At 49.5% G+C, this 25,691-nt stretch overlaps 1 protein-coding gene and 5 pseudogenes across 1 annotated transcript; 2 read left to right on the forward strand and 4 right to left on the reverse strand.

The window, feature by feature from the left end:
* The first annotated feature begins 2,831 nt into the window (after nucleotides 1-2,831).
* On the forward strand, nucleotides 2,832-3,140 carry LOC128940280 (feather keratin Cos2-2-like). Its single transcript, XM_054281623.1, has one exon. The coding sequence runs from the start codon at nucleotides 2,832-2,834 to the stop codon at nucleotides 3,138-3,140; it is 309 nt and encodes a 102-aa protein (XP_054137598.1).
* Nucleotides 3,141-5,838: 2,698 nt separating this feature from the next.
* Nucleotides 5,839-6,610, reverse strand: LOC128940233 (feather keratin Cos2-2-like; annotated as a pseudogene).
* Nucleotides 6,611-13,307: 6,697 nt separating this feature from the next.
* On the reverse strand, nucleotides 13,308-14,076 carry LOC128940289 (feather keratin Cos2-2-like; annotated as a pseudogene).
* A 2,642-nt stretch (nucleotides 14,077-16,718) lies between these two features.
* Nucleotides 16,719-17,480, reverse strand: LOC128940249 (feather keratin Cos2-2-like; annotated as a pseudogene).
* Nucleotides 17,481-20,358: 2,878 nt separating this feature from the next.
* LOC128940155 (feather keratin Cos1-2-like) lies at nucleotides 20,359-21,121 on the reverse strand (annotated as a pseudogene).
* A 2,465-nt stretch (nucleotides 21,122-23,586) lies between these two features.
* LOC128940060 (feather keratin Cos1-2-like) lies at nucleotides 23,587-24,438 on the forward strand (annotated as a pseudogene).
* The last annotated feature ends 1,253 nt before the right edge of the window (nucleotides 24,439-25,691 follow it).

The following is a 25,691-nucleotide window of genomic DNA, read 5'->3' on the forward strand; positions in this document are numbered from 1 at the left end:
CTGAGGCACTGTGGGGCCAGGATAAAAGGCAGCCCAACTGGGGGCTCTCTCAACCACTTCTGTCACCTCCTGCTCCTTGGGAACCAGGTGAGTTGCAAGCCTCTTTCTCCTCCACCCTCTCCCACGCAGCATTGAGCTTTTTGGGCTTTGTTGCGGCTCCTTGTTCTTGTGGGGCTGTTCTGCACTGGTGCTGGTGTGGGCAGAGGGCAGAGCGTGTGTTCTGGCCAGAGGCTGAGGCTGGGCTGAGGGGCTGATTTTGCTGCAGGTCAGGCAGGAGCAGAGCTGGGCCTGGCTGAGCTGGGAAGGAGCGTGCTGGGCTGAGGACAAGGATGCCCAGGTTGGGGCTGGCCAGGCTGGAGCTGTGCAGGCTGCAGGGGCCTTGTGCTGCTGGGGGTGCCTTGCGGGCTGTGTCTGAGGTGTGCGTGTGCTCTGCTTCCTCCCTGCCCTCTGTGCCAGGTGCAGCGCCAGGCTCCAGACATGTCCTGCTCTGAGAAGTGCCAGCAGTGCCGGCCCTGCGAGCCTTGCTGCCAGCCCTGTGGCCCCTGCCCGCTGGCCAGCAGCTGCACTGAGTGCTGTGTCAGGCAGTGCCAGAGCTCCCACGTTGTCATTCAGCCGCCTGCTGTGCTGGTGACCCTGCCTGGGCCCATCCTCAGCTCCTCCCCACAGAACACCGCCGTGGGATCCTCCACCTCTGCTGCTGTTGGCAGCATCCTGAGCTGTGAGGGTGTGCCCATCAGCTCTGGGTGCCTTGACATCTCCTGCATCACCAACTGCTGTGGTGGCAGGAGATGCTGTCATCTCTGCTAAAGATGCTGCTGCCAACATCCTCAGGCAAGAACCTTCAAGAACTCGAAACATGGAGCTGGCATGACAATGGAATTTTGGATTTTTGGATTTAAGGCTTTGGACTATTGTCTCCATCTCCTCCTCCTCTTTTCTCTCTCTTCCCTTCCCTTCCTGTCAGTACCACTCAATGCCAGCCAGTCGCTCAGCAGTCCAGGACATCAGACATCCCCACTTTATAGTAGTGGCTTCCCTCAGGGGATCTCTTTGAGCCTTCTCCTTCTCTTATTTGACTCAATAAAGTTCTTTTGCATTCAAACCTTGGCCTCTGATTTTTCCTTCTTTCTGTCTCAACTCTTGTAGTTTGCTCACTGGAAAAAGGGTAGAGGAAGCACAGCGTTGCAATCCCTGAAGTGCAATTTTGTTTGTTCCTTTTCCCTTGGTGGTGACAATGATGTCCCTCTCTGTGTGGACCATGAGGCATTGAAATAACTTGCACAGGAATGGTTTAGATTCCACAGCCCTGCATGTGTGTACGAATGGGATGGCCACAGTTTGGTGCGATCTGGTTTAGTGGGTGGCATCAATGTCCACCTGTTGAGCGTAGGAGGATGGGAAAGAAATGGTTTTGAAGTTGCCTTCCAGACCAAATCATTTCTAATGCAATCTGCTCTCACAGAGGCATCAGCAGAGTGACAAATGTGCTCAGTGTTGGTCAGTGCTGAGTCCCCTTTGCACACAGCTGGAGCTGATTCAGTCACAGCTGCCTGGAGCCACTCGACTCTTCTCACAGAGCCCATTCCTGCAGCCTTAGTTAGAAAGTGTGCTATCATGAGCAACCACGGCACAGGAGGAAGCCCTGCTTCCTGGGAAATTGCCAGCCATCACTTCCTGAGGAAATGAGATCATACATTGATTTTCTTTCCTAGTGCACTTCTCTATGCATAAGCTTTTCCTTTTGTTTTAGCAAACTGCCTTATATCAAGCTTCAAGTTGGGATCAGTTGGATTTATCTTGTCTTTCTGCCTGAGAAAGGGGATTGACAGAGCAGCTTGCTGGGCACCATCCATCCAGCCAAGGGCCACACAGCACAGCTCACAGTCCAGCCCAGGGCAAGAGCAGGAACAAGCTGCAGAAGCAGGCACACAGTGCTGACCAAAGGGAGACATAATGGAGGGGAAGCAAGACCACAAAAAGTACCTCCTGTCCTCTATCCATTCCCAAAATGGGCCAGGAAAACAGGCTGCACGTGAAAAGTCATGGGATGTCACAAAGGGATGCGGGAAGAGATGGGCAGGGATATAGGGAGAATGAGAGTGATGTCCTGAGTGCTTGGCCACAAAGAAACCCACAGGAATGACACAGGTTTGGGTCATCTGCCTGCATGGAATGCCACCAGACCATGATCTGAGCATTCTGCCTACTCTGACGTGTTTATATCCCAGAAATTCTTGGAACTCTTATCCTGGCTCTAAAAGGAGTCTTTAGATAGGAACGCACAGGGCAGAAGCCAGGAAATAGAGACTGCTGTGTAGGAAAGCAGGACACAGCCCCTACCATTAACTGGGATGGTGCACATTTGCCATGAGCTGGTCAGAAAATTATGGCTTCCACTAAGGTGCCTGTGGGCCTGAGGCAGGGCAGGACTGCTATAAAAGGCAGCCCAAGTCTCTGCTCTCTCATCCACTTCTCTCACCTCCTCCTCTTCAGGAATCAGGTGAGTGGGAAGCCTCTTCTGGTAAGGCTCCTGCTGCTTCAAGAGCAGCTCTTGCCTGGCTGGAGCTCTCAGCTGAGAGGGGCTGTTGCAGTGAGGGAGTTGGAGCTGCTTTTGTGGGAGAGCACAGGGGAGAGAGCCTCTCTCTGTCTTGTGCTGACAGAGGGAGGCTGGGACTTGGCTGAGGTGGCTCCTGGGCTTTGAGCAGGGCACTGCAATGTGGGCCAAGAGATGCCTTGGCTGCAGGGTGTTTGGGTGCAGTGCTGCTTCTCACGTGTCCTCACTTTGTGCTTCTCCCTGCCCTCTGTGCCAGGCGTACCTGTGAGCCCGAGCAATGTCGTGCTGCAAGCCCTGTGACCCTTGCTGCCAGCCCTGTGGCCCCTGCCCGCTGGCCAGCAGCTGCAATGAGTGCTGTGTCAGGCAGTGCCAGAGCTCCCACGTTGTCATTGAGCCGCCTGCTGTGCTGGTGACCCTGCCTGGGCCCATCCTCAGCTCCTCCCCACAGAACACCGCCGTGGGATCCTCCACCTCTGCTGCTGTTGGCAACATCCTCAGCTGTGGCGGAGTGCCCATCAGCTCTGGGGGCTTTGACATCTCCTGCATCACCAACTGCTATGGCAGCAGTTGTTGTCGTCCCTGCTAAATCTGCTGGCAACCTCCTTTGCCAAGAACCTCCACAACCTCAGAACGTGGAGCTGCACTGAATATCGATCTTTGGAACAATGGATTTGTGCCCTTGATTTACTGCTCTTTTCTTCCACTCTCTTCCCTTCCCTGCCTTTCCTGTCTGCACAACCCAATGCCAGCCTAGTGGGGCATCTTTGCCTCCCTCCATCCCTCTGCAGTCCAGGCAAATGTCCACCCCCGCTGTGCTGCCATGGGTGCTCCTGATGTCCTCTTTCAGCTACCTCTTTCTCTTCCTTAGAGTCAATAAAGTTGTTTTGCATCCAAAACTGGTTCTCTGCTTTCTCATTCCTTGTGTGGGAACTCTTGCACTCATCTCAGGGCAAAAGCTTGAGGAAGCTGAGGGTGGACACCCCGTGGTGGCCTTTACTATGTGCCTTTTCTATTGGAGCTCCCAAACATATCCCTGGCTTCCCCAGAATAGTGATCATTAGGAGAAGATGATGTCAAATGGTCACAGGAGTGAGAGTGGGAAACAACAGTGCCTGGGGATATTCTACAACCTCCTCTCTTCAAACACCTCCCTCACATTTGCCTTCTGTCCTGCTTGTCAACCAGACAGGAAGGGCTGTGTTTTGTCACAGGATCAACTGAGCATGGGGACGGAACCAAAACCAAAACCATCTTCTCACCATGCTGGAGTCTACCAGTGTTTCCCCTTCTGGATACATGAGAGGACAAACTGCCTCATGTTTCTGGCCTCAACTTCCCAGACATGTTCAAATGTTTTTCTCCACTTGACTCATTCTTTTTGAGAGCACCATTTTCCCACAGCTCCTGGCTCAGGACAAAGGCCACTGTGGCCAGAGGACTCCCCCATCTGCTCAGAGACAAAAGAACCCTGTCACCTCAAAGCCTTCACATGAGGCAGGAACAAGGACTGTGGGGAAACAGCTGAGGGCTCCAAGGCTGCCTGGAGGCGGCATCAAAGGGATGGCCTGGTGTCCTGGCTTTGCTATATGATGCTTTTATCCTAAATTGTCTTGTTTTCTTTATGCTGAACAATAAGTTTTCCACCTTTAAGACTTGATTCAGAGAGTGAAGTGGGCAGAGAAGAAGTGTGCAGTTTGTTTTCAAACACTGCCCTCACTCCTCCACATTCCTGCTCCAGGACTGTTGCTGTCTGCAGATGGACAGACAGTAGGACAGAACTCTCCTTTGTTTCTTTGTTTTAGTTAGTTTAGCTAACTGTGGCAAAGATGTTCCTTGAACTGTGGGGTTTTTCCCCTTTTCTTTGGACCTTTTGACACCTTTGAACACCCAGCAGAGCGCCGGCGGCTCCACCTGTGGCCCACTAGGCCGGGCCTGGGCCCGACATTTCCATCACCGGAGGGACTGATAAGAGACAGAGAGAGCTGAGATGCAACCCAGGGAGGGGATTTTTTGAGTTTTCCATCTCTTGGGGAGAAGCAAGCCGTTTTATTGTTTAATATTGTTTAGGTTTTACTGTTTAATAAACAGTTTTTTCCACTCTTCTGTAAGGAGGTATTTGCTCCTGAACCAGTTGGGGGAGGAGCCAATTGAATCTGGTTTTCTAGAGGAAACCCTTTGGGCTTTCTCTCCAAAATTTACCCTGAAGTAAGACACTCAGGTTTGGGATTGTCCTTGAGAGATATGGGTGTACTGGCCCTGTCCAGGTTCCTGCAGAGAAGGAACTGGGGGCTGAGTGTGTGTCAGTGGCTGGCACTGCTGGGCAGGGAAGGCCCTACAGGCCATGCTCCCAGCCAGGGCAGATTCTGGCAACACCAAGCAGGACAGAAGCTCAGGCAGCAGTGCTACAGGGGTGTCTAGGATTTTGCAGGATGATGATGAGAGCAAAGAGGTTTCATTAAGTAGAGAAGTCACATAGTGGGGCTGAGTTTTTCTTGAGCAAAAGAAGTGAGGGCTGAGAGCAGAGGAGGCTTCACCAGTCAGCAGGGATTACAAAAATCTGGCAGCATTACAAAACTCCAGCACTGAGCCCCAGGCTGGCATCACCTGCCATCCTTTGGATCCATTGTGCACTGATTTTATGTCTTATGACCACACTGACACATCCTTGCCCCAGGAAACATGGAACCTCACATACCAGCACTCAGAAGAAATATTTGTGAGGCTGTGGACTGAAATCAAGTATTGCTGATTCCCACTCACCCCCTTTCATCCCCCATTTCTGTCAAGTTTGGGAGCCATCTTCCTCTCCTGGTAGATTTAGTGGAGTACTGAGGGATGTGTTTGTGAGCTCCATGAGAAAAGGCACAAAGTAAAATCCGCTCTAGGGAGTCCCAAGCTCTGCTTGCTCCACCTTTTGCCCTGAGGTCACAGGAGAAGGTGACACAGATAGAAAGAGAATCAGAGGCCAAGTCTTGGATGCAAAACAACTTTATTGAGACTAAAGAAGAAAAAGGAGGTGGATCCAGAGAGCACCAGGAGCAGCCACTACGGTGCAGTGGGGGTGGCAATTGCTGGTTACCAGAGCAAGGGAGGTAGAGAAGCCAACAGGTTCCACTAGGCTGGCATTGAGTGCTATTGACTGGAAAGGAATGCAAGATAGGGAAGAGAGGAGAAGAGGGAAACAAAAGTCAGAGGCCCTACATTCAGTCCCAAAGTTCTGTCTTCATTTCAGCACCATGTTCTGAGGTTATGGAGGTTCTTGCCAAAGGATGTTGCCAGCAGATTTAGCAGGGACGACAGCACCTGCTACCACCATAGCAGTTGGTGATGCAGGAGATGTCAAAGCCCCCAGAGCTGATGGGCACTCCCTCACAGCTCAGGATGCTGCCAACAGCAGCAGAGGTGGAGGATCCCACAGCGGTGTTCTGTGGGGAGGAGCTGAGGATGGGCCCAGGCAGGGTCACCAGCACAGCAGGCGGCTGAATAACAACGTGGGAGCTCTGGCACTGCCTGACACAGCACTCATTGCAGCTGCTGGCCAGCGGGCAGGGGCCACAGGGCTGGCAGCAAGGGTCACAGGGCTTGCAGCAGGACATGGCTTGGGGTCACAGGTGCACCTAGAATGGAAGACAGGAAGAAACACAAAGTGAAGACACATGAGAAGCACCACTGCACCCAAACACTCTGCAGCCAAGGCACCTCCTGGCCCCCATTGCAGTGCCCAGCTCAAAGCCCAGGAGCCACCTCAGCCAAGTCCCAGCCTCCCTCTGTCTGCAAAAGACTTTCTCTCCTCCGCCCTCTCCCAGCACAAGCAGCTCCCAGCCCTGGGCTCTTGCTGCCCCTCTCAGCTGAGACCTCCAGCCAGGCAAGAGCTGCTCTTGACGCAGCAGGAGGAGGAGACGAGGCTTTGCACTCACCTGATTCCTGAGGAGGAGGAGGTGAGAGAAGTGGATGAGAGAGCAGAGACTTGGGCTGCCTTTTATACCAATCCTGCCCTGCCTCAGGCCCAGAGGCATCTTAGTGGAAGCCATAATTTTGTGACCAGCTCATTTCAAATGTAAACTATCCCAGTTAATGGTAGGGGCTGTGTGCTGGTTTCCTGCATTTCTGCCTTTTCATTTCCTGGCTTCTGCCATGTGCCTTCCCATTTCCTATCTCAAGAGTCCTATTATGTCCAGGATGTGAGTTCCAAGAATTTCCAGGATGTAAACAGGTCAGCACAGGCAGAGTGCTTAGATCATGGTCTGGTGACATTCCACGCAGGCACGTGATGTTCACCTGTGTCATCCCTGTAGGATTCTTTGTGGCAAAATTTTCAGTGCATCAGGCTTGTTCTTCTTGCCCACAGGCACAAGGGCAGCCATGTGAGATAAGAGGAAACATCCTTTTCTCCTTCGGCCCCATTTCTCTCTGGCAAAGAGTGAAACTCTTTGTTTCACTCAGATGAGCTTCTGCTCGCAGGGTATTTTTCTTCTTGCTAGATTTACCATATCTCAGGGAAATTGTGCTGGTCTCATTGACCTCATCCTATTTCTGTACACTTTCTGTGGGTGCTTTGGGAAGACAAGACCATTTCTGTAGCTGGGTTCCTTCACAGGTGCTTGAGTTCTCTTCTCTCAGAGCTGTCCCCAACAAGTCAACAGCATACTCAATTTTTGACAGTTTTATTTTACAAATGTTCAGATTCCAAGGTCCAAGGGAGGCCTTCCTAAGTGCATATGTGTCAGTCTGTACATGTGTGCATCATGAGGATGTAGGAATGTGCCCCTTGTTGATGGATGAACAAATTCCTTAAAAAGGAACAAATGTTTAAGGAACAAATTCCTTAAAAAGGGAAAAAGCCCAGAAGTTTCTCTCCTCAATTGGGTAAAAAGACCTTGAAGACTTCACCTCAAACCTAAGGATACCCGATTGGACAGAAGCCAAAAAGTCCCACTTAAGCAATTCACTAGGAAAAGAAGAAAACAAAAGAAGTAATCACTTTTGTGGGGTGTTTTTACCAGGAGCAAGAACCTCTTACCCCTAACTCAGTTCTTCTCTGTAAAGAGCTTTGTTATTTCACCTTTTATTAAAACTTTTCTGTTTCCAACACTACCTCAAAAGCCATCCTACTAATTTTATATCATCAAAGTAGCTAAGCTATCTCAAGTGTGTTATATTTCTCTAAGAACTCATAAGACCTGGCGGGGGGAGAAAATATAACATGAGGGCACATGAAGGTTCTCACTGTTGGTCCCCCTATGGTGTGTCCTTTAATCCCACAGAGGCACTGTCTGCCCTGGAGAGCCAATGTACAGCTGAACAATGCTGCTTTGACCTTACAGAGAAATGTCTGGAGAACTGAAACGCAAATTCTGCCTCCTCTACCCTTCACGTCTTGGTTTATGTTCAGGGAGAAAGCCCAGAAATCCTGCCAGCAGGCCTTCATCCCAAATGGATTCCCCTCTGCTGGAGGGTTGCTGGTGAGTAGGTGTCATGTTCCACACGTAAGGGGGAGGGAACTGCCAGGATTTGTACATGCTGGTAGTTGAGAGGAAAAACAAAGTCAGAGACTCCACAGAAGATTTCACATTTTATTAATAAATTGCACACTTGGCATTGAAATAGGAATAGGAACAGGAATAGGAATAGGAATAGGAATAGGAATAGGAATAGAATAGGAGATGGAATAGGAATAGGAATAGGAATAGGAATAGGGAAGGGCAAGGCCAAGGCAAAGGCCAGGCCAAGGTGGACAGGGAAGAGAAAATAAGATGGGAAACAACTTGAGGCTCGAGGCAGTTGGCTAAAGCAAAAGGGTGCATAACAATGAGCTGTTGAAATTTTTATTCTTCTGATTATGCTTCACACTGTGTAGGACACTCTCCCTTAAGTAAAAGTGGTGAGGTTTGGTAGCTGGGGCAAAAAACTGTAGGAATGGGCTCTGGGACAAGAGTCCAGTGTCTCCCACCACATGTGACTGAGTCAGCTCCAGCTGTGTCCAAAAGGGGCTCAGCACTGCCCAACACTGAGCACATTTGTCACACTGATAATGCCTCTGTGAAAGCAGATTTCATTAGAAATGGTTTGGGTTTGGGAGGAAAGCACTAAAAGTAGAAGAATTAGGAGGATGAATGTAGGTTTTCTGAAATGACTTTGCAGCTGAGGATGCCAAAACATGGAGGATATCAATGTGGGAAAAACCATAAAGGATGCCTTCTGCTGTTTTATTCTGTGTTTGGAGAAGCAGAATCTCTGTGTAGAGACAATGCCAGTGTTTGAAGAGACTTGGAGGACCATCTCATGGACATGCTTGAGCTCCCTATTTTAGGGGAGAAAAAAATCAAAGCTCAGAGATCACAAAAAGCACAGGGAGATCACAGCATTGGTGTAAAGAGGAGCCCTGCCAGCAGGGACTGATCTGAAGCAGGACAACGCTCCCAACTGTGCATCCCTGCCCAACTGTTGATTGCATTTCCTCTTCAGAGTGAGGTAAAGCAATAAATTTACTCTTTGCCTTTCCACCATGGTTTGTGCCTGTTCCATCTGCCCCACTGTGTCAACTGAAACACTTGGAATAGAAGGGAACTTAAACATTTCTTTGTTTGCAACACTGCACCCAGCCCACAAAACATGGGCAAGAATGGCCCCCACCAAAACAAGTGGCTCAAAGTCCTGAGCAACCTTGCCTTGAACATTTCCAGGAATGAGAAATCTAAAATTTCTCTAGGAAACTTGTTTCAATGCCTGATCACCCTTAGTGTCAGGGTATCTTTGTCAGCTTCAAGGGAAAAGGCACAAGGAAAACCCACAGCAGTGAGTCCTGCTCTCTGCTCTTCCACTGTACTCCTTAGGAGACTGGAAGTGTTGTCACAGAATGAAGGAGAAATCAGAGGCTGAGGTTTGAATGCAAAAACTTTATTGAGTATAAAGAAGAAAAATGGGTACATCAGAGAAAGCACCAGGAACAGCTACTAAGATGAAGTGGGGTTTCCAGAGGCCTGGCCAGCAGATAGAGGAGGGGAAGGGAGGCGGCCACTAAGGTGACATTGGCTAGTGTCAACATAAAAGGAAGGGAAGAAAGAAGAGAGAGCAGAAGAAGGAACTAATAGCTAAAAAGTCTAAAGCCAATGTCCCAAACTTTTGTCTTCATTCCAACTCCATATTCTGAGGTCTTGGAGGTTCTTGTCTGAGGATGTTGGCGGCAGCAGCATCTTTAGCAGGGACGACAGCATCTGCTGCCACCACAGCAGTTGGTGATGCAGGAGATGTCAAAGCCACCAGAGCTGATGGGCACTCCCTCACAGCTCAGGATGCTGCCAACAGCAGCAGAGGTGGAGGATCCCACAGCGGTGTTCTGTGGGGAGGAGCTGAGGATGGGCCCAGGCAGGGTCACCAGCACAGCAGGTGGCTGGATGACAACGTGGGAGCTCTGGCACTGCCTGACACAGCACTCAGTGCAGCTGCTGGCCAGCGGGCAGGGGCCACAGGGCTGGCAGCAAGGCTCGCAGGGCCGGCACTGCTGGCACTTCTCAGAGCAGGACATGTCTGGAGCCTGGCGCTGCACCTGGCACAGAGGGCAGGGAGGAAGCAGAGCACACGCACACCTCAGACACAGCCCGCAAGGCACCCCCAGCAGCACAAGGCCCCTGCAGCCTGCACAGCTCCAGCCTGGCCAGCCCCAACCTGGGCATCCTTTGCTTCAGCCCAGCACGCTCCTTCCCAGCTCAGCCAGGCCCAGCTCTGCTCCTGCCTAACCTGCAGCAAAATCAGCCCCTCAGCCCAGCCTCAGCCTCTGGCCAGAACACACGCTCTGCCCTCTGCCCACACCAGCACCAGTGCAGAACAGCCCCACAAGAACAAGGAGCAGCAACAAGGTCCAGAAAGCCCAATGCTGTCTTGGAGAGGGTGGAGGAGAAAGGGGCTTGCATCTCACCTGGTTCCCAAGGAGCAGGAGGTGACAGAAGTGGTTGAGAGAGCCCCTAGCTGGGCTGCCTTTTATCCTGGCCCCACAGTGCCTCAGGGGACATGCAGCAGTCTATGTCGCATAAGTGACAATTTTCTTTCATGATCTCAATGAACGGAAACATGTCCCAGAAGGTTATGACATGAGTAGCTGCTTCCCTTTACCATGACTTTGCATTCCCTGGCCTACATCATTCCCATTCCCTCACAGACACTTCTGAGTGATGGTATGTGAGATTCCATGTGTCCTGGGGGCAAGGATGTGTCAGTAAGGACAGAAGTCATGAACTATGTGCACAATGGATCCCAAGGAGGCAGGTGATAGCAGCCTGTGGCATTCTGCTGGAGTTTTGTAATGCTGCAAGATTTTTGTAATCCCTGCTTGACTGGATGGGTCCCATCTGCCCCCAGCCCTCCAGTCTCTGTCTCTGCATCCAATCCCTCCTCTGACTATGTGCCCTGCACCCTAGCTGAAACCTCTTTGCTCTCTTCATCATCCTGCACAATCCTTGAGAGCCCTGTAGCACTGCTGCCTGACCTTCTGCCCTGCTTGGTGTTTCCAGACCACACTGACTTTTGTCCTCAGCCAGGAGCTATGGGAAAATGTTTCTGTCAAAGAGAATGAGGCATGTGGGGAAAACAGTTTGACCATGTCTGGGAGGTGGAAGTAAGGAGGTTGAAAAAGACAGTTGAAAAGAACAGCATTTCATTCTGATAGGAGCAGTATCACATAGCAGCACAGCCTTGGAGAAGTACATTAAGGATATAACTTAGGCAAACAGAAGTCATGCAAATGGCAAGTAGGGTGGCAGCTCAGCCCTTGAAATCTGACAGAACAGAAGTTCTGCTAAACAACAATATTGGCCTGACTCGAATATGGCAGTGGAGCACCGGGTACCCAAGAAGGACATCAGGCTTCAGGACAGACCCTCAAGAACTATAGAAGGACATCTGACAAGGATGGTAACTATGTAAAATAACTCAAGTGTGTTGGGCTAGCTAATGAATATGAATATGTAATCACTGCATATGATAAAAAAATCTCATTAACTGAATGCCTGGTGCATTTTGCATTATTCAGAGGGTGGTGGCGGGGCCACATGGCCAATGGCAAAAACCGGGTGAGGAACTTGCCCATGCAAATCATGGATGAATAGGCTTCTCAGCACTCCTCTAGGAATCTTTGAACTAGTAGAACGTTTTGGCAATGGTACCTAGAAGCAGCAGTTCTCTTCTAGTCAGAGAAGAGGAGGAAGTGAGGACATGCAAGGGAAAGCAACATGGTGGCACCAAGGTCAGTGGAAAAAAGAGGGAGAGGAAGTGCTTCAAGTGGTGGAGCCAAGATTCTTCTGCAAGACGTGGCGAGGACCATGGTGAAACAAACTGTCCCCCTGTAATCCGTGAAGTCCATGGTGCATGCAAAGATCCACTGGAGCTCATGGGAAAAGGGCTCACGCTGGAGCAGGTGTATGCTGGGGAAAGCTGTGATCCAGTGAGAGATCAAATACAGTGAGAGGGCTCCTGCTTCCAGAGAGAGAGGGAGACAGCCCTTGCTGCCAAACTAGAGCAGCCTATCCTTAAGAGACTGCACCCCATGGCTGAGTGTCCCATGCCACAGCAGTTTGGGGAAGACTGTTTGCCCATGGGAGAGACCCCATGGCATAGCAGAGAAAAGACTCCAGTCCCTAAGCAAACAGAATATCTTGAGTTAGGAACTGAGCAAAACCCAGATGCCCTGCCTCCCCTCACTGTCAGTGAGAAAGAGGGAGGAGCTGTGAGTGAAAAAAAGGTGGTTTAAAGACTTACTTCTCATCATCCTCCTCTGACTCTGTTAATAATAAATTTACTTTAAACCTTTAAATTTGAACCTGTTTTGCCCTTGGAGTGTTTTTCTCCCAGTCCTTACCTAACTCATGAGCCCCTTGTTAATTTTTTCCCCTCTCCTCTGCCCAAATATAGCAGAAGAGCGTGAGCCAATGAATTTTATCGGTGCCTGGCATTTGGGCAGTATCAAACCACAACATACTTGGAAATAAGTAGTAGACAATCTAAAAGGGGCATGGTAAAAAAATCCCCACTTGGTTACATTTTGCGACCTTGGAGGAAGATTGGCAACTCATGGATGAACCAGCAAAGGACCCCAGAGAAAAGCTGTTCCCAATCAGCTCTTTTGTGTGGCTGATAGAATGCTAATCATGAAACCCCTCAGTCCTGCCTGTCTGGACAGAAGCTGGGATGAACATTAAATGTGAGGACAGTTGGAAGAGAAGAGGTTGTGGGCTTTCCCCAGGCCTCCCTGGTTTCCATTCCCTGCCACCTTCACCCTGAGAGTCACTTCAGTGGAATAGCCAGGAATGTGTTTGACAGCTACCACGTAAAGGGCAAAAAGTCAAATCCACTGTTGAGACCCCCACCTCTACTTCTCTATGTTTTCTCCTGAGCTCTCTGGAAGAACATGCCACAGAGGAAAAGAGAATCAGAGGCCAAGGCTTGGATGCAAAACAACTTTATTGAGACTAAAGAAGAAAAGGAGGAGGTTCACGGAAGACATCTGGAGCGGCAACTACGGTGCAGTAGGGGTGTCCAGAGGTCTGGCCTCCAGAGATAGGGAGGGAGAGAAGCCAAGAGGTCCCACTAGGCTAACATTGCATGGTGGTGACAGGAAAGGAATGCAAAAGAAAGGGAAGAGAGTCATAGAAGGCAACAGACAGCTAACAGCATAAATTTAACGTTCCAAAACTTCCATCTTCATTCTGGCACCATGTTCTGAGGTTGTGCAGGTTGTTCCTTACGGATGTCACCAGCATCTTTAGCAGGGACGACAGCAACTGTTGCCATAGCAGTTGGTGATGCAGGAGATGTCAAAGCCCCCAGAGCTGATGGGCACTCCCTCACAGCTCAGGATGCTGCCAACAGCAGCAGAGGTGGAGGATCCCACGGCGGTGTTCTGTGGGGAGGAGCTGAGGATGGGCCCAGGCAGGGTCACCAGCACAGCAGGCGGCTGAATAACAACGTGGGAGCTCTGGCACTGCCTGACACAGCACTCATTGCAGCTGCTGGCCAGCGGGCAGGGGCCACAGGGCTGGCAGCAAGGGTCACAGGGCCTGCAGCAGGACATGGCTCAGGGTCACAGGTGTACCTAAGATGGAACAAAGGGAGAAGTACAAAGTGAGGACTCATGAGAAACAGCACTGCTCCCAAACACTCTGGAAGCATGAGAACTCCTGGCCCCCATTGCAGTGCCCAGCTAAAAGCCCAGAAGCCACCTGAGCCAAGTCCCAGCCTCTCTCTGTCTGCACAAGACCTTCTCTCCCTTGCCCTCTGCCAGCACAAGCAGGTCCCAGCCCTGGGCTCTTGTAGCCCCTCTCAGCTGAGACCTCCAGCCAGGCAAGAGCTGGTCTTCAAGCAGCAGGAGGAGGAGGAGAAGAGGCTTCGCACTCACCAGATTCCTGAAGAGGAGGAGGAGGTGAGAGAAGTGGATGAGAGAGCAGAGACTTGGGCTGCCTTTTATAGCAGTCCTGCCCTGCCTCAGGCCCACAGGGAACTTTGTGGAAGTCATAATTTTCTGACCAGCTCATTTCGAATGCGCACCATCATAGTTAATGGTAGGGGCTGTATCCTGATTTCCTACATTTCTGCCTTTTCATTTCCTGGCTTCTGCCATGTGCGTTCCTATCTGAAGTCTTCTGTTAGGGCCAGGATGAGAGAAACAAGAATTTCTAGGGTGTAAACACATCAGAGTGGGCAGAATGTTTGGATCATGGTCTGATAGCATTCCATGCAGGCACATGTTGCATTTTGATTCCTCCCTACTAGGTCAGCATAATTGGTCAACAATCCATGCCCATTTCTCCACCTCATTCCTGCTCTTTTCTTGTGCTGTGTTTTGTTTCTTTCCTGTCACCACAGCAAGGACATTTCTTCCAGAAAAGTGCTGCCCTACCTCCCCTAGGGCCCCTTCTCCAGCCACATGCTGGTCTTTCTTTCCACATGTTCTTACCAACAATCGTTGGTTGTTATTACCAGCTGTGCTGGGTTGACCTTGGCTGGATGGCTAGTGCCCTGCAGCCACTCTATGATTCTCCATTCTGAGGTGAACAGGGATGGGAAAATAAGAAGGAAAACGACTAGAATATTATGATTTGAATGTTTGCTAAAACATTCTCAAAAGATTGTGCATGCAGTAGTAAACTGGAAGAAAATCCCACTTCTTATGCTCTACTTCCAATCAGAAAGTTCTATCTGGCCATATCCCAGGAACAGGGCTTGAGCACATGTAGTGGTGTTATTTGAAGGTAAACATTGCAAATTACAAATGCCCACCCTTGTGACTCCTTTCCTTAGCTGCTGTGTCTGAGCTCATGTCATATAGCACAGAATATCCTTTTTACTCAGTTTGGGTCAAGTTGTTCGAGTTTTGTCCACTCCCCTCATGATCTTGCCACCCCCCAGCTCCTGATGGGGAAGGGAATATTGAAGAGGCAGTGCTGGTGCTGTGTGAGCGGTGCTCAGCAGAAGACAAAGGACTGGTGTGTTACCAGCACCTTTGTAACACCCAGTGCACAGCACAGCCCTGCTAGGGCTGCTGTGGGGAACATGAACAGACTCAACATAGCCACAAGCCTTGGCTGGCCCCAGGGGTGTCCAGCTCTCTGTGTTTGAGACATACACATCAGCCCTTATCCCCTAGACTTGTCCACTGGGATGAGACACAGTCTCATCCTGCCCAGGCCAATGCTACCACTCAGACTGGTGAAGTGGATGCCAAGACCTTGCAACAAATGCATGGATGGAATTGAAGGGATCAGGGTACAGATACTGCCTTACTCTGAGATGTAGCATAGATGTTCTGAGTGGCACAGGGACAGTCAAAGAGCTGTGAACTCTCTTTTGTGTTCAAGCACCAGGATGTCCATATCTCCCAAAAATGGTGTTCCCAGCAACTATGTCCAGGATAGCAGTGACACATCATTCAGGACCATAAGGCCAAAAACACAGCTCCTCTTTCATGGGGAAGGTCAGTAAAATTCCCTCTTTGCTGCAAGACCACTTATATAATTTTTCTTTAGGTTATGGAAAGTTATATTCATCCCGGTCTTAAGCCTGGACCACTGTTAGGCTGTTAGAAATTTTTATTCATCCAATTGTTTTTCACACTGTAATGGATCTTCACTCTTGTGTTGAAGTGGCAAAGTTTGGCAATGGGGAAAAAGGCTGCAGGAATGGGCTTTGGGACAACATTCCAGCAGGTCCCACCATGTCTGACAGTCAGCTCCAACTGTGTCCAAAAAATCCCCCATAAATGATACCTTCTGCTGTTTTATCCTCAGTTTGAAGAAGCAGAATCTGTGTAGAAACCACACTAATGTTTAGAAAGACATGGAAGCCCTCTCAAAGACATATTTGAGCGCTGGTCAAAGAGGAGCCTTGCCAGGAAGGACTGAGCCTACAGGGGAGGATGTTCCCATTTGTGCATCTCTGCCCAAGCATTGCTTCAACCTCCTCCAGGGAGTGAGGTATGGAAATAAATTTACTCTTTGCCTTTCTACCATGGCTTTTGGGTGTTCGTTCTGCGCAATTCTGTCAACTCAAGGGAACCTCAATAACATTTAATTTCATTTTCAAATCCACAGCAAACCAACCAAGTGGCTCAAAGTCCTGAGCAGCCATGCCTGAACATTTCCAGGAATCCAGGAATGAGAAATCTACACATTCTCCAGGCAACTTGTTCCAATGCCTCATCACCCTCACTGTCCACAGATGTCTTTGTCAGCTTGACGGGAAAGGGCACAAGGAAAATCCATAAGAGCAAGTCTCACTCTCTGCTTTTCCACTGTACTCCTGGGGAGTCTGGAAGAGTTGCCACAAAATGAAGGAGAAATCAGAGGCCGAGGTTTGAATGCAAAAAACTTTATTGAGACTAAAGAAGAAAAGCAGGTATGTAGGGGACAGAACCAGGAGCAACCGCAAAGATGCAATGGGGGTGTGCAGAGGCCTGGCTGGCAGATAGAGGGAGGAAGGGATGGGGAGAAGAGAGTTCCACTAGGCTGGCATTGGATGGTGGTGAAAGGAAAGGAAGGGAAAGGAAGGGAGGAGAGAGGAGAAGATGGAATTAATATCAAAAAAGTCTAAAATCAAAGTTCCAAAATTCTGTCTTCATTCCAGCACCATGTTCTGAGGACTTGGAGGTTGTTGGCCGACGATGTTGGCGGCAGCATCTTTAGCAGGGACGACAGCACCTGCTGCCACCATAGCAGTTGGTGATGCAGGAGATGTCAAAGCCCCCAGAGCTGATGGGCACACCCTCACAGCTCAGGATGCTGCCAACAGCAGCAGAGGTGGAGGATCCCACGGCGGTGTTCTGTGGGGAGGAGCTGAGGATGGGCCCAGGCAGGGTCACCAGCACAGCAGGCGGCTGAATAACAACATGGGAGCTCTGGCACTGCCTGACACAGCACTCATTGCAGCTGCTGGCCAGCGGGCAGGGGCCACAGGGCTGGCAGCAAGGGTCACAGGGTTTGCAGCAGGACATGGCTGGAAGTAACAGGTGCACCTAGGATGGAAGACAGGGAGAAGCACAAAGTGAAGACACATGAGAAGCAGCACTGCTCCCAAACACCCTGCAGCCAAGGGACCTCCTGGCCCCCATTGCAGTGCCCAGCTCAAAGCCCAGGAGCCACCTGAGCCAAGTCCCAGCCTCTCTCTGTCAGCACAAGACCTTCTCTCCCCTGCCCATTCCCAGAAGAAGCAGCTCCCAGCCCTGCGCTACAACAGCCCCTCTCAGCTGAGACCTCCAGCCAGGACAGATCTCGTCTTCGAGGAGGAGATGTAGAGAACATGCTTCCCACTTACCTGATTCCTGAAGAGGAGGTGAGAGAAGTGGATGAGAGAGCAAAGACTTGGGCTGCCTTTTATAGCAGTCCTGCTTTGCCTCAGGCCCAGAGGCACCTTAGTGGAAGTCATAATTTTCTGACCAGCTCATGTCAAATGTGCACCATCCCAGTTAATGGTAGGGGCTGTGGTCTGATTTCCTGCATTGCTGCCCTTTTCATTTCCTGTCTAATTCCATCTGAATTCCTATCTGAAGACTTCTGTAAGTGCTGGGATGAGAGACCCAAATATTTCCAGGATACAGACATGTCAGCTCAGGAAGAAGGTTCAGATGGTGGCATTCCATGTGGTCTTTTGATGTGAACCTGTGACAAAAACTCTGTATGGTTTTTTGTACTAGAATTGTCAGGAATGTACACTGCTCTCATTCCTGCATGCTCAGGACTGACATGTGAGGGTACATTCAGCATCCTTCTCTGTTTTTCTCCCTGACTCTGTCAGTCAGTCATTGCTGCACTGACCACATTGATGCACAAACATTGCTCACAGTCTCATTTGTCTCATCCTCTTACTGTGCAGTCTCTGTGGGTCACCTGTGAACACCAGCAGTGTGTCTCTGACCTGGTCTTTCCTCGGTATACCAGAGTCCTCTCCCTCCAGAGTTGCTCCCTACATGTCTTCAGCAGAGTTCTGAGTTGATGGTATTTTTATGGCCTTTTATGAATATATAGAATTTTGCTTGGCTCCATGCAGCCACGCATGAGCACACGAGTCAGTCTGTGTGTGGGTGTGTGTGCATTTGTATGTGTGTAAACCTCATCATGAGGGCACATGAAGATTCCCTCAGTCAGCCCTGCCCTTGGTGTGTCCTTCAGCACCACAGAGTAGCCAGGTATCTTTGCCAGAAGAAGCCAATCTACAACTGAATGGTGCTTGCAGGGAAGTACCTGACATAGAACTCAATCACAACCTCTGTTTCCTTCATCCTCCATTTCTTGCTATATGTTCCAAGAATGTCTTCCTACCTTTACAGATTTTCAATCTTTAACTGAAAATTAATTAAGGGATAAAAAGGACAATATCCAGCCCTGGAGTGCCTGGCAAGCTGCCAGAAGCACATTGTTAGCTTAAAACAATTTTCATATATACTTTTTCATTAAATTCATTACATACATATTCATGAGGGTTATACATATTCAAACATTCCTGTGAGTTCTTTTACATGTTCTGGGGACTCTTTAGCTTTGTTTGACCCTTGATCTGTCATGCAATAGTGTAGATTTGATTTTTGGGAGTCATGTATGTCATTTCCTCACAATATATATGCCATTTTCTCACCATGTGTATGCCATTTCCTCACAATGACAAACAGGGAATTATTGATCACCACAGGATCAGTGGCAGGAGTCTTTTCACATCCCTTCTTTCAATGTTATCCTTGTGGTTCCTTCTGTTATCTAATCATACAGACAGTTTTAGCTATTTCCATAAACTTATCTGAGTTTTCTAACTATTGTCAGCTAGTTACAAAGATAAAAATGTTCTGCAAGAGTTAATATTACAAGGTCTCTATTTCAATATTTTGCAAAAGATAAAACGATAATATATTTATCACACTAATATATATAAACTACATATGGCCAGAGCATTGGCCACAAACGCTAACAAATTATACTATATCCAAAACCAGTTAAAAGTGATTGCAAATTGTACTACATCAAAATTGTTGTGATTAATAATAATCTGCAAAAGCTAATACGTAACAGCAAAAGCCAACAACTCTCCAGTTATTTTTAACACACCTAATTCTCCAAGGCTACATTGTTCCTTTAATTTGGTAAGAGTAAAATGGTGTTCTGTTCTGCTGTTCTTATCAGGCATTCAAATATCTGGCCTTGATTTCAGGGCCTCATGGCCTCAGGGAGTAGCAGGGAACTCCAGCATTAGCTGGCATCACTGCACAGGGAAACCACCCACTGTCTCTCCTCTTGAAGGGTTTTCATTAAAAGCAAGCTTCCTGGCAAAGTGGTTTGGCCTTTGGCAGATGCAGCGTTTCATCTGCAGAAGCTGCAGCTCCCTGCTCTGACTCCTGCCAAGTTCAGCTATTTGCTATCAGTGTTCCCAGGCAACCTGCAGCTTTCCTTTCCCCAGAGGCTTACATTCCTGGAAAGGCCACTATCCACATCTGAACCCAGCCCCTAAGCCAATTCCTTCACTGCTTTTGAGCTTGAGCATTTTAGAATCCTGAGTATTTCCCTCTCCTTAATGAAGGCAAGGTGCTACCTCAAGTGTGCTCAACTTGATTGGCAGATGCTGATCCCAAATTCTGCACCACCTCAGCCCTGCATGTCTGGACAGCAGCTGGGTCCTGCCAGGTGCTGAAAGACTCTGTGAGGTACCTGTCTCATCTGCCTTTGACCACATGTGCTGCTTATGGGCCCTGGACTGGATAATGCAGGGGAGGAGAAGGAAGAGATGAGGCTGTGGGCTGGCCCCAGACATTGCTGTTTCCCTTCCCCATTCCTGCCACCCTTTGAAGACATCTTTTCCCTGTTTGACATTGGCTGTGGAACAGCCAGGGATGTTCTTTATCAAGTCCAATGGAAAAGGAAGAAAGGAAAACCCACTACAGGGATTCCCATGCGCTCCCCATCCACATTTACCCTGTGCAGACTGCAATATTTTCCATAGAAAAAAAAAGGAAGATATGGAGGCCAAGGCGTGGATGCAAAACAACTTTATTGAGCGTAAAGTGGAAAAGGAGGTGGCTCACAGAGGCCAAGAGGAGCAGCCACTAAGATGCAGTGGAGCTCATGCAGAGCGTGCACCTGCCTGCCCTGCAGAGGGAGGGAAGGCAACATGTCCACACTTGACTGGCCTGGGGAGACACAGACAGTGAATAAAAGAGAGGGAAAAGTAGAAGAAGGAAAGAAAAGCCTGCAGCTCTAAATACAATCTCCCAAAGCCCTGTCTGTGCTCAGAATGAGGTTCAGAGGTCTTTGGAGGTGCCGAGGATGTTGCCAGCAGATTTAGCAGGGACGGCATCTGCTGCCACCATAGCAGTTGGTGATGCAGGAGAGGTCAAGACCCCCAGAGCTGATGGGCACTCCGCCACAGCTGAGGATGTTGCCAACAGCAGCAGAGGTGGAGGATCCCACGGCGGTGTTCTGGGGGAAGGAGCTGAGGATGGGCCCAGGCAGGGTCACCAGCACAGGGGAGGGTTCAATGACAACGTGGGAGCTCTGGCACTGCCTGACACAGCACTCATTGCAGCTGCTGGCCAGCGGGCAGGGGCCACAGGGCTGGCAGCAAGGGTCACAGGGCCTGCAGCAGGACATGGCTCAGGCTCACAGGTGCACCTAGGATGGAAGACAGGGAGAGGGACAAAGTGAGGACACATGAGAAGCAGCACTGCACCCACACACTCTGGAAGCATAATAACTCCTGGCCCATACTGCAGTGCCCAGATCAAAGCCCAGGAGCCACCTGAGCCAAGTCCCAGCCTCTCTCTGTCTGCACAAGACCTTCTCTCCCCTGTGCTCTCCCAGCACAAGCAGCTCCCAGCCCTGGGCTCTTGTAGCCCCTCTCAGCTGAGACCTCCAGCCAGGCAAGAGCTGCTCTTGAAGCAGCAGAAGAAGGAGAAGAGGCTTTGCACTCACCTGATTCCTGAAGAGGAGGAGGTGAGAGAAGTGGATGAGAGATCAGAGACTTGGGCTGCCTTTTATAGCAGTCCTGTTTTGCCTCAGGCCCAGAGGCACCTTAGTGGAAGCCATAATTTTGCGACCAGCTCATTTCAGATGTGCACCATCCCAGTTAATGGTAGGGGCTGTGTCCTGGTTTCCTGCACTGCATCCTTTTCATTTCCTGGCACATGCCATATTCTTTCCCCCTTGAGGGCTTTTGTAAGTGCCGGGAGAACAAGCCCAAGGATTTCCGGGAGGTAAACACATCCACACCTGCCAAATGCTCAGATCAAGGGCTGCTGGTATTCCATGCATTCAGCTGATGTGAACCTGTGTCATTCTTGTGGGTTTGTTTGTGTCAAAGTTTGCAGGAAATGGGCACCACTTTTGTGCTTCTTGCCCAAGGATTGCCATGTGAGGGAATATGTTGTATCAACAGAGACCCCAGGTGATGACTTCTTCCTGTCCTCATATGAGTGCACATAATTTTGAGTTGTACCAGGCAGACCACTGAACTGAAGTCCCTGAATGGATCTTCTTATGGTGGAGTGTTTCTGGTGACTGGGATGGGGCATAGGTTCCTCCTCTCCAGACCTATGCTGGATGCACTTATACAGCTCATCTCCCTGGTGCTGAGTGAGGAGGTGGTTGCATCTCACAGCAAATGGGTGTTGAACTGAATGGACTGGGACCTGGGTTGTGCTCTGCTGTGAGATGTAGGACAGACTCTCTTGTGTGGTACTGGGAAATTCAAACATCTTTGAGTCAAACTCCTTTCATGTTTAAGGACCAGGACCTCCATACCCACCCAAAATTGCATGTCTAGCAACTATGTATGGAAGAGTAGGAAAGTGTGATTTTTTTTAGGCTAACTGCCAAAATCCTGCTGCTTTTTCATGATCGGTTCTGTTGAAGTCGATCTTTGGCAAAAAATAACTTGTGTTCTGACTGCAACCCCTCATTCTCTATCTTGCTGTGCTGCTTAAACATGAAGGAAATGGAAGAGAACCAGGGATGAGGAAGAGCAGTTGCATCACTGAAAAAGAGTTGGAGATGGAGTGAAGTTATTTTAGTGGTTTTTTGCACAGTCTTGCTTTGTTTTGCTTGTAAAGTGCACAATGAATGTTCCCCAAATCAAACCTTGTTTTTTCTCTTGATAACTGATAAGAAATCCCTCTGTCTTTATCTCAACCCACAACATTTTCTCCTTACTTTTTTCCTGAGAGGGAAATACCTTTTTCTCTCAGAGAAGTCAGATACTGCTCTTCTAGCATGGCCTTGCGGTGCCCCATGCAGCTCCAGATGTTCATTGCACACATTTTCAGGGCTGAGGCATCTTGCAGACAGCATATTCCCAGCTCTCATCACACAGAGCACCTCTGGGACAGGAAAGGTTATTCACATGAGCTGGCAAGGTGTCACAGACGAGCCACCACCAGTTCCTGCCATGGCCCTGGAAAGAGAGCACCAGTCAGAACAACCCTTGCTCTCTCACTGCAATTGCAATCCCATCCTGGGACAGTTCCATGGCAGAAGCTTTCCTCCACCATTTCCTTTTCCTTGAGGCAATAATCCCTGCCCCTCACAGCAAGAGGATCTTTTTCCCATTTCTTGGTGCATGGAGAAAATTGGGATGCTGGGGGAGAACTGAGGCCCTTTCCTGCAGAGCTCAGCTTTGCACCAAAGTGTGCAAGGTCCTCCTGCCTGGATGCCAACACAGGAGAATTCTACTTTGCATCTATCCCTCTCTCCCACCTCTCCTGAAGCATGGAGCTCATAGGGAACACCCTTTAATGCTCAAACCTCAGAAATTTGGGACCACAAAGACAGTGGAGACCTTCTGAAAAGCCTGTCTGGGAAACACAGAGTGTACTGGCCAGAAGAGAGGGTCAGTGAGGGATGGATGGTTGGGAAAAGAAAACAATAGAGTTGCGTTGGGGAACATTTGTTGAAGACACTGACAATGAAAAAAATAAAACAGGATATTGAGAAACAGAAGAAAAGAAAAAAAATGCAACCCCTTCTCCCCCGAAACAGCCCTTGAATTAAGTTCAGTGTCCTTGACCATGGCAGGGGGGGTTTGGACTAGATGATCTTTAAGGTCCCTTCTCAGCCTTAACATTCTATGGTTCTTTGATTCCATTATTCAGTTCATCCACACCACTTTCTCAAAGATTCAACTTCCATCCTTCATTAATGAAGCTTCTATTTCCTCCAGCCCTCCATGGCACATGGCATGTGGGGTGTGGAACGTAAGAGCTTTGGTCAGAGCACAACTTTTCTTTTCTGCCTCCTCACATTTTACTCTGTTCCAGGATGAGCTCTTCCTACAGGCTGCAGTTCTTCAAGGTTGGTATGGATGCCAATACAGAAGAACTCCACTTTGACACTATGGCTTTGCCATATTTTTGTATGAACAAACCCATAGAAATTACACAGCTTTACATTACATGTGCCTGCATGGGATGCCAACAGCCCAGGACTTGGGCACTCTGCCTGTTTTTATGATCCCAGAAATTCTTGGGCCTCTCATCTCAGCACTTACAGAAGAATTCATATAGGAAAGCACGTGGCATGTGCCAGGAAATGAAAATGAGGCATTGTAGGAAACCAGGACACATCCGCCACCATTGGATGGGATGGTGCATATTTAACATGAGCTGGTCAGAAAATTATGACTTCCACTAAGGTGCCTCTGGGCCTGAGGCAGGGCAGGACTGCTATAAAAGGCAGCCCAAGTCTCTGCTCTCTCATCCACTTCTCTCACCTCCTCTTCTTCAGGAATCAGGTGAGTGCAAAGCCTCTTCTCCTCCTCCTGCTGCTGCTGCTTCAAGAGCAGCTCTTGCCTGGCTAGAGGTCTCATCTGAGAGGGGCTGTCATAGCCCAGGGCTGGGAGCTGCTTGTGCTGGGAGAGCACAGGGGAGAGAAGGTCTTGTGAAGAGACAGAGAGAGGCTGGGACTTGGCTGAGGTGGCTCCTGGGCTTTGAGCTGGGCACTGCAATGGGGGCCAGGAGCTCTCATGCTTCCAGAGTGTTTGGGTGCAGTGCTGCTTCTCATGTGTCCTCACTTTGTCCCTCTCCCTGTCTTCCATCCTAGGTGCACCTGTGACCCCAAGCCATGTCCTGCTGCAAGCCCTGTGACCCTTGCTGCCAGCCCTGTGGCCCCTGCCCGCTGGGCAGCAGCTGCAATGAGTGCTGTGTCAGGCAGTGCCAGGACTCCCATGTGGCCATCCAGCCACCTGCTGTGCTGGTGACCCTGCCTGGGCCCATCCTCAGCTCCTTCCCCCAGAACACCGCCGTGGGATCCTCCACCTCTGCTGCTGTTGGCAACATCCTCAGCTGTGGCGGAGTGCCCATCAGCTCTGGGGGCTTTGACATCTCCTGCATCACCAACTGCTATGGTGGCAGCAGGTGCCGTCCCTGCTAGACCTGCTGGCAACCTCCTTGGGCACAAACCTCCAAGACCTCGGAACCTAGTTCTGGGCTGAAGATAGAGCTTTGGGACATTGTATTTCCATCTTCAAGCCATCATTCCCTTCTACTTTTCTTTCTCCTCTGTTTGCTGTATGTGTCTCCCCAGACCAGTCTAGTGGGGACATGTTGCCCTGCAGGTTGGGCAGATGCACGCTCTGCAGAAGCTCCACCGCTCCTTAGTGGCTGCTCCTGGTGCTCTCTGTGAGCCACCCCCTTTTCTTCTTTCAACTCAATAAAGTTGTTTTGCATCCAAGCCTTTTCCTCCAAGTTGTCTTTCTTTCCATGGCAACTCGTCCAGTTTGCTCAGGACAAAAAGTGGAGAAGCAGAGGGTGGGAGTTCCTGCAGTTGATTTTACTTTCTGCCCTTTTGTCTTGTAGTTGAGGAAAACGTACCTGGCTACTGCACAGTCAATGCCCATCAGGAACAGCGAGGCTCCAAAGGGTACCAGGAGTGGGTTGGTGTGTGAATTGATACGTCCAAGTCACCAGACCACAGCTGAAATGCAAAGAGTAGATTTATTTCATTACCTCACTAACTCAAGGGTCCCAAGGCACTGCCAGGCTGCAGAGACACATAAGAGAGGCACAGTGGCACCATTAGGGTCAGTTCAATCCTGCATCAGAAAGCTGACATTATTAGAGAGCTGGATGCATGGGGATGTCTCCTCTAAGCATGCTCACTAACTTAACAGACCAGGTTGTATTCCAAAAATTAATACATATTCATCCTTTTTTTGAATAATGTGCATATTTCAATTATGTCCATGGACTTGTTAGGATATCATTCCAGATCTTCTGATTAATCTTTTATTTTTGAGAGTATCCCAAATATGTGGTCAGGTCATAATGTACTTTTCTCATCATTCTTCACTCTGACACACAATCCTTGTTCTCATGTTGGGATGTAAGATTTTTCCTTTTGCTTCTATCTCTCATGGAATTTTCTCCCTTGCCAAGAAACCATAACAATAGGTACTTAACAGAGACAAAAGAAATTGCCACGGTAAGGGTGCAGCTCTTATCTGCGGAGTTTCTCTTGGAGAGACAGAGATATTGCCAGATTTTGACTGGCTTAAAGGGAGCTGGGTGCAGCTCCTAACTCTCTTGCTCTCTCGGCATTCGGAGGAAAGCCAGCTATGGTTGCTGTGGGGAGAGTTCACCAGACTTGTGAGGCTCCATCTCCTGCTGACTTCTCCTACCATGACT

Source organism: Melozone crissalis, unplaced genomic scaffold (genome assembly GCF_028551555.1).
Source record: "Melozone crissalis strain CALT ecotype California unplaced genomic scaffold, PUWL_Pcris_2 ptg000032l_1, whole genome shotgun sequence".
Taxonomy (NCBI): Eukaryota; Metazoa; Chordata; class Aves; order Passeriformes; family Passerellidae; genus Melozone; species Melozone crissalis.

Coding starts and splice junctions, on each gene's coding strand:
- LOC128940280 (XM_054281623.1), top strand. CDS start 2,832: ATGTCGTGCTGCAAGCCCTGTGACCCTTGCTGCCAGCCCTGTGGCCCC.